The following is a 7,050-nucleotide window of genomic DNA, read 5'->3' as shown; positions in this document are numbered from 1 at the left end:
TTCTTTGCTGTGATCCTAATCCACAGTGCATATATTTATAGTACTACTACCTGTTCTCAAATGTTTCAGCATGCCTCCAGTCTGGTTTAGTTTTATTGCTCCTGAGTTGCTGTGCAAGTCATGCATGATGATGATAACAACATCACTATATGCACTGCATTATATCAGTCTTCTGGTTTCTTTATAATCATGTCACCAGCCGAGGGTTTGCACTTTAGTGCTCTAGTTATTATGTTGATGGCATTACATCATTATGGTTAATTGATGATAGTCGGACCGTTAGGGTGCGGTCTGTCTTCTTGGCTTGGATCTATATACAAGCTGAAGCTATCACGCAATTAGCTTTAGTTCCTTGGAATCTTCTTTGCACGCAGATTCTTATAAGGTGCCACAAACGGTGCTAAAATCGAGGCATGTTGTAAAGTGTAAGGTTTCGCCTGTGTTTGGGCGCACTGCACTCCCTCTGCCAATAATGAGTATGATAATCATAATGTAGGGACCCAAGAGAACGCTGACATTATTCATTCTTCACAGTCAATTCGAATCGAATTGTATAATAATAGCACAAATCAGGTATAGGTGTCGACTGAGTGAAAGGTATCCAAATAAAATTCAAGCAACCTACTGTATACCATGACATTTTCGTGGATTAGCAATCCAAATTAATTACACGAAAATTGTTTAATTATCTGCTATAATGTGCAAAGATTTAAGGAGTGGCCTGGGAATGCTTCGGGTAAGCAGTCAACCCACAAACAAAATGCTTTTAGAGGCCATTCCACGAAATTTAAGTGTCTCTAAAATTTCGCGCTATACGGTAATACAGAGAAAAGTGCATTCTCCATTACTGTAACTTGTGAGATTAAAGACCACACCAGAGAAATGTTTGCTATGTATAAGGAGATATTGATTTCATTGTAAGTTACTCATAATCAGGCCACCTTCTCTAGTACAGCCAAAATGTGTATATAAAAATTATGTGTTTAATACTGTGCTAGATCTAGATTGCAGTTTACAGTCACTTTTGAAGACAGGTTTCACTGTACCTAGTTACTACAGTACATGTGCACATACCTCAGTACACACTAGAAAAGGAACTTTCTTATGTCCACACAAATTCTCATGATTCTGAAGCTGGTCTATTGGAAATGACTGCATAGTGAAAATGACTGCATAGTGAAAATATCAAATCAGGTAATTACGTCAAAGCCACTTGTACCAGTACGAGGATCCTAATAACCAACAGCACTATGAAATCATTATGGGAATGATGCAGATCGACTTTAATTTCACCGAGAGTTCACTGTATTAACCTCCCTAGAAAGGACAGTTTCTGAATACTACCTTGGGAGGCTCCACGTACTGTATATACAGATACAAATATGAATGTAATTTGTTGTCATTAATAGGATTATAATTATTACTAATAGTGTAAAAAGACGTGACAGACAATGAATGTAATTTGTGAATGTGTAATTTGTTGTCATTATAGAATTATATCACTAATTGTGTAAAAAGACGTGACAGACAATAAAGCGTAACATATATGATCATGAAGCTATCATACTTACAGAGTACACAAAAGCAAAGTGTCCATAACCCTCCTGTAGAATCAGTTTCAAGTGCTTGGTTTCAACAGGACTCTTGAGCTGCCATGGGAGATAATGAGCATAAGGGGGGTAATGTGCATAACATGCTCGGTGTCCTGGTACAGTGCTAACACAAGAATGTCACATCACCTATACAGTAATTCTAACTACCACTAAGCTGACAGCTCAAAGTGAACAAAAAAGCACAAGTTATGTTTCAAACTAACCCTAAACTCTTCAACTTGAAGGTGTCCTTCCTTTGACTCAAGCTCTGAAATCAACCACCAAAAGTATGTCACTGAACATTACACACTGCAAAGAAAGCCAACCTTTATCAGTTATAGGGTGAAACTCAGTTGGCCCATTTTCCTTACTTCTTTCAAGACTCAGTTTTCGAACTGCATTGTGAATACACAGTACAGTAAAGTGCAGACACACTATCATGACCGTATAGCGGGAATATTTATATTTGGCAAATAACCCCTCTTGCATGCTGCCGGAATGTCACAACCACGCCCATCTCATACGTGGCCACAAGGTTTTGTGACATTGCTGTGCAGATGGCGGAATTGTCTAGGTAAGAAAAGTAGAGCGTGAGAGGTCATCTGCCTCGTGGAAGCGATAGCAAATCTGAGCAACATGCCCATGGTCCGGGTTGCAGTAAACTTGAAGCTGTGTAGATCAACTTAAAAGATTTTTGTGCAAAAAAATTTACTTGCAGTGTTAGCGTACTTTTTCTGCATGTGAACATAAATTTTTTGGGCAGCATTTGAGATATGAGGCTTGCTAGCATCAACAACTCTTCAAGACGGAAAAATGTCTTCTTTCTCAATTGCATCATAAATTTCCATGGCACCACCTTTGCAACGTGCACTATGCACTTTACAGCACTTGCGGCGTGGTCTATATAAAGCTGTAAATCGCATAATGCACCAATAATGTACTGACTTTAAATTAGCATACAGTGCACTGCATGTACCATTCGTGGACTTGATGGTGACACCCGTAAGGTTGGTGAGAGAAGGTAAGGTGATCACCACTTCTTGAGGAAACAACCCAGTGGTTGCCCAATAAGTGTCCGGGTTGCTATAGTTACACAACAAACATTGTACGTGTACATTGACAAATAATGAGTAGACTCTATAATTATTAATAATTTTACAACAACCAACTTCGCACTCTTTAAACCATAATCTTAGTGGCAAAAGCACATGAAGCATGCACAACTCACCGGTCTGAAATGCATTCAGGAGGGTGTCTGTCATCGTTTGACGAAGACAGAGCTACAAAACTGCCAACATTTCCTGTAGATGACATAGCCTGCAGGCTGTACCAATACAGAGCATGCAGAGAACAGAAAGTTAGTAGTTTCTAGGTGTTATTAATTTGCTGAAAATTGTACGTACCTATTCCTAATCAACCGCACTTTCTGGTTCCAGTTAACGCACAAGGGATCATGTGATGCTTTAGGTACAGTTACAGTGCATGTAAAAAAGTAGCTGGCTCTAAGCATAGATACAAGAGGTATAGTAGTACAGTATACTCGAGTCTACGTACATCATAACACTCAACACTCACTCTTCTGTATGAGATTGCTGCTGCACCCTGTCTTTGTATTTGATCAAGAGAAACTATTCACAAGAACATTTTGAGGTAGAACATAATTATTATGCATACTGGTGTTTCTTCTTGTGACATGCAAGACATGACACAGAACACACTCACACACGTGTTATTACGATATACATTTTATGTTTTTGACAGGTTTATGTGGGAACCAGATTGACTTGTTTAACCTTTGACCTTTGTCTGTGAGGGAAATGGATGAGGCCATTGAGGCCATAAAGGCAATGGGGATCACCCAGGACGAGGGACAGATCAGAGAGGTAAGTGTGATCGTGTGGCGAGTGAGTATAATCCGTTACGCGTTTCATAACCGCCACTGTCAAGCAGTACTATTCCAATATCCCCTGCTCTTCCACACTATCCACACTATCCCTCACACTATCTCTCACTCCTCTGTGTCCCCTATACACACTTCTTGGATAATATCTATATCACCCTTTCACTTCTTGGTGATTTTGATACCCTATATTATAATGTGAGATGCTAAGAGTTTACAGCCTTCTTATGGTCATTTAGCACCCAACAATAATTATAGTTAGGTGGGGTCTCCAAGGACCTACATGTACACCGTGGGAGGAAGGAAATTTGAGGTGGTTTGTGTGTGTAAATGTGTATCACACTACGGAGTGCTGAGATGAGGAGTGTACAATAAATATTCTGAATTGTACACGTAGCTTGAATGTACGTACTTGGGATAGGCACAGTATAAAATAACGTACAGTACTGTACTTTCAAATAATGTTTTGATGTGTATGAAATTGACGGTGAGCACTGTACACGTTTACATGTAACATGTACAGTGGAACCTCGATTATCCGGACACCTTCGTTTCAGAGGCAGGCCGGATAATCGAATAGATAAACCACGCCTTGATCCACCCACTTATTAATAAACAGCAGTGCCACATGGTTGTATATACGCCCATGCGCATTTAAAAGACACTCTCATTTTTAAAAAGAAAATTACCAGACCGGATAATGGAGGTTCTACTGTGGTATGTACATAAAACACAATGTGTGTAGGGACACTGTGCCCGAAGTTGACGCACGGTGTTTTTCTTTTATTTTTACTGTATGAGGTTGTCTCATGTACATCACTCCTCCCCCCTCACCCCACACATTCATTTACGCACACAGGCCCTACTCCAGTGCAATAACAACCCGCAAGAGGCAGTGCAGCTACTGCTCCCAGAGAGTCCAGTTGACCCCTCCATACTCAACAGCGAGTATGTCAATATACAATCATATAAACGCATCAACTCGGATGACTCGTGGGTGAAGGAGTAAGTTTACAATACTGGGCAGCATCTGTGTCCTGTTTTAGCAGCCAAATTACGTGTGTTGTATCCCATTACTGCACCATCGATCCACCACTATACATGTACACTGTATCTCCCCTTCAACTAGCCGTGATGGTGACAGCCATGATGTAGACATGCGTGACACTGAGACTCACCCCGGAACCCCGGACGACTCTGATCGTGACTCAACCACTGTTAGCTACTCACTGGACGAGGACAACCTCAGGGATATTGAGGAAGATAGCAATTACACAGGAGACGTTGAGGTGGGTGGAGTTTGAACTATCATAGAGTCTGGTTCTTGCAAGTACTGATCACTAAGTATTTTAGACCATAATTATACATGTACATGTACCACTTCTCGTCTTCACTGTGCATGAGTGCAGTATGGCATGTTCATGTCTTTGTGCTGTCCTAGACGTTGATTGACAGTATGCTTGTTGTTATCTCCTATCTCCTGTGTGCTTTAACGTACAATGTTTCAAGCTGAGGTGTTATAAGTGCCTGTTTTTGATTGAACGCCCGTGATTCAACACCTGCACAAACCCTGCACAATAACTCCCTAGAACCTCAGTTAAGAAATAACCCCCTCCCCCCCCCCCCCCGTGGGCGAGAAACTACAGTTCATACGTATGTACTAGAGCGATAGTAATACAAATTACATTGTCATGTATATGTGAATGTCAGTGCAAGCGTCCGGATAATCGTTAAATGATTCCCACCTTTTAATGTGCCCCTCGCACACGTACATGTACCATGTTCCCACTCCTTGTAGTTAAGGGAATTCCCCACACCTGAGCAACCACGGCCTGAGGGACCCCCTCCACGCTATGAGGATATAGTCCAAGACAACCAGGGAGACATCTCGGTGAGTATATTATTATAATTACCGTATATCTTCTAATTTATCGGACACTTTTAATTACCCGGACACTCTTTTGGGCAATTTTCGTTGTTCTAATACAACGGACACTCCAGTACTTTAATATTACAAATATCCGGACAATACCTTGAAAAGTTGAGTTACATTCATATATAGACGGCAAGTAAGACTTAGAGTGCTGCAGTTGGATAGCTTTGAGTAGCTAGTTTTAGATAGCTAGTGCAACTATTCAGTCGTACCCTGTTCTATTAAACTTAGCTAGCTCGCATGCAGCTGCTTGCTTGTTCTAATTATTCTGGACACTTCGCATGCTCTATAAAAATCTGTTCCAATTATACCTGGACAATTTCCAAAATAATTATTTTTTGCCGTCCGATAAATTAGAAGATATACGGTAACATAATTATTTCACGTACATCTACATGTACTGTACCTGTAAGTATGCTGATACAGTAGTCATGTCCGATTGCTAAAAGTCTAAATTAAATTCCTACATAATTATATGAATTAAGAGTTTGTCATGTGTTCTTAATGGCAGGACATGTCTGAGGACCAGCCTCCTCCCCTAGTTTCCCCTAGCAACGAGGAAGAGACCACACCCACTGGAGAGGAGACAGCCGTCGATCAGGCAACCACCTCTAACATTGAGTTCCCTCTGACCCATTTTTACGAGCTTGAGGGCAGAGTTCACACGGACCAGTGGTCCATTCCGTACAAGAGAGATGAGAGTCTGGCCATATGTATGGTGGCCACCATCAAGATGATCAGAGAGGGTGTGTTTCTGTAGCGTGATCCGTAATTTACATCTATTGCTTGTGACAGAGTAGGTACATGTACATGTACATGTAAAGTGTACAGTTCTACATGTATATACAAATTTGTAGAATACACTCGTGTTCGTAATTACGAACACGAGTGTATTCCAGTGTCTACATGTAAAAAAGTAGGTATTTTGGCCTCCACTCAATGTATAGTACTTATCTTGGGAACAATTTTGCTTTTAATGCTACATTTTGCGATATGCAAGGGTGATTTACGTACCGTAGTGCTAGAAATAGTTGTGGCTAATTTTAAGGCTACAAAAAGATTAGCGATTAATCTTATTCGATTAAACGACGTAATTTCAATGAAAGCACTGCAAGTGCTGATGCCTCGGTGGAGGTGCCAAAGCTACGTATAGGATATAAGAGGAGGATATGCACCCATACCCCTCGGCTCCGCCTCGGAGTAACCACAGTAGCGGAGGATATATAGGGTGCATATCCTCTGAGTAGATGTGGCATATCTGACTTATACCACGTGACCGCAGCACTATAAAAGGACCTCCCCCTAGCAACAATTCAATCACGATGCAGACTGCAAAAAAGAACAAGACTATGCCGGATTTTGCAGCCGTCAAAGAGCTAGTTGAGCAACATGTTGACTCCTACAGATGCTCAAGAGCTTCCTTGGTCCAAGCGTTGACCATTCGACGTCCCTTACTGGAGTTGCAAGCTCTTCTTGGATAAAATGTATCTAAACCGCGCCCATGGACCCATGGAAGCTTAGCCATCTTGTTGGAGAGCACCTTCCGTGTTTCTGCCGTCGCTTTGAGTCTTAGTACCGTCAAGCATGGCTCTTTTCTCTTTACTTACTTTCTTGAACAAATAAAA

General features: G+C 41.1%; 2 protein-coding genes across 2 annotated transcripts in view; one reads left to right on the top strand and one right to left on the bottom strand.

Moving 5' to 3' along the window:
• Nucleotides 1-910: 910 nt before the first annotated feature.
• On the bottom strand, nt 911-3,028 carry LOC135334688 (intraflagellar transport protein 25 homolog). The gene is made up of 6 exons (XM_064529965.1): nt 2,821-3,028; nt 2,569-2,675; nt 1,919-1,987; nt 1,817-1,860; nt 1,572-1,649; nt 911-1,152 (listed from the first exon to the last, which is right to left on the bottom strand). The coding sequence occupies exons 1-6, from the start codon at nt 2,904-2,906 to the stop codon at nt 1,054-1,056; spliced, it is 483 nt and encodes a 160-aa protein (XP_064386035.1). The 5' UTR covers nt 2,907-3,028; the 3' UTR covers nt 911-1,053.
• Nucleotides 3,029-3,058: 30 nt separating this feature from the next.
• LOC135334680 (ubiquitin carboxyl-terminal hydrolase 24-like) overlaps nt 3,059-7,050 on the top strand; it is a 28,435-nt gene continuing 24,443 nt past the window's right edge. The window contains exons 1-6 of the mRNA XM_064529956.1: nt 3,059-3,242; nt 3,354-3,475; nt 4,352-4,497; nt 4,622-4,781; nt 5,291-5,383; nt 5,937-6,171. Of these exons, the coding sequence (XP_064386026.1) occupies nt 3,410-3,475; nt 4,352-4,497; nt 4,622-4,781; nt 5,291-5,383; nt 5,937-6,171 (700 nt within the window). The 5' untranslated portion in view covers nt 3,059-3,242; nt 3,354-3,409. The remainder of the gene's footprint in view (nt 3,243-3,353; nt 3,476-4,351; nt 4,498-4,621; nt 4,782-5,290; nt 5,384-5,936; nt 6,172-7,050) is intronic.

Source organism: Halichondria panicea, chromosome 4, assembly GCF_963675165.1.
Source record: "Halichondria panicea chromosome 4, odHalPani1.1, whole genome shotgun sequence".
NCBI lineage: Eukaryota > Metazoa > Porifera > Demospongiae > Suberitida > Halichondriidae > Halichondria > Halichondria panicea.
Note: the sequence above shows the minus strand (reverse complement) of the source record. Positions and strands in the feature narration are given on the sequence as shown.

Bases quoted from the DNA above. Each gene is read 5' to 3' on its own strand.
- LOC135334688 (XM_064529965.1), bottom strand. From the start codon at position 2,906: ATGTCATCTACAGGAAATGTTGGCAGTTTTGTAGCTCTGTCTTCGTCA. The intron at 1,988-2,568 runs GTACATGCAGTG...TTCACAATGCAG, and splicing joins CACCATCAAGTCCACGAATG to TTCGAAAACTGAGTCTTGAA. The intron at 1,650-1,816 runs GTTAGTTTGAAA...CTCCCATGGCAG, and splicing joins TTCAAGTTGAAGAGTTTAGG to CTCAAGAGTCCTGTTGAAAC.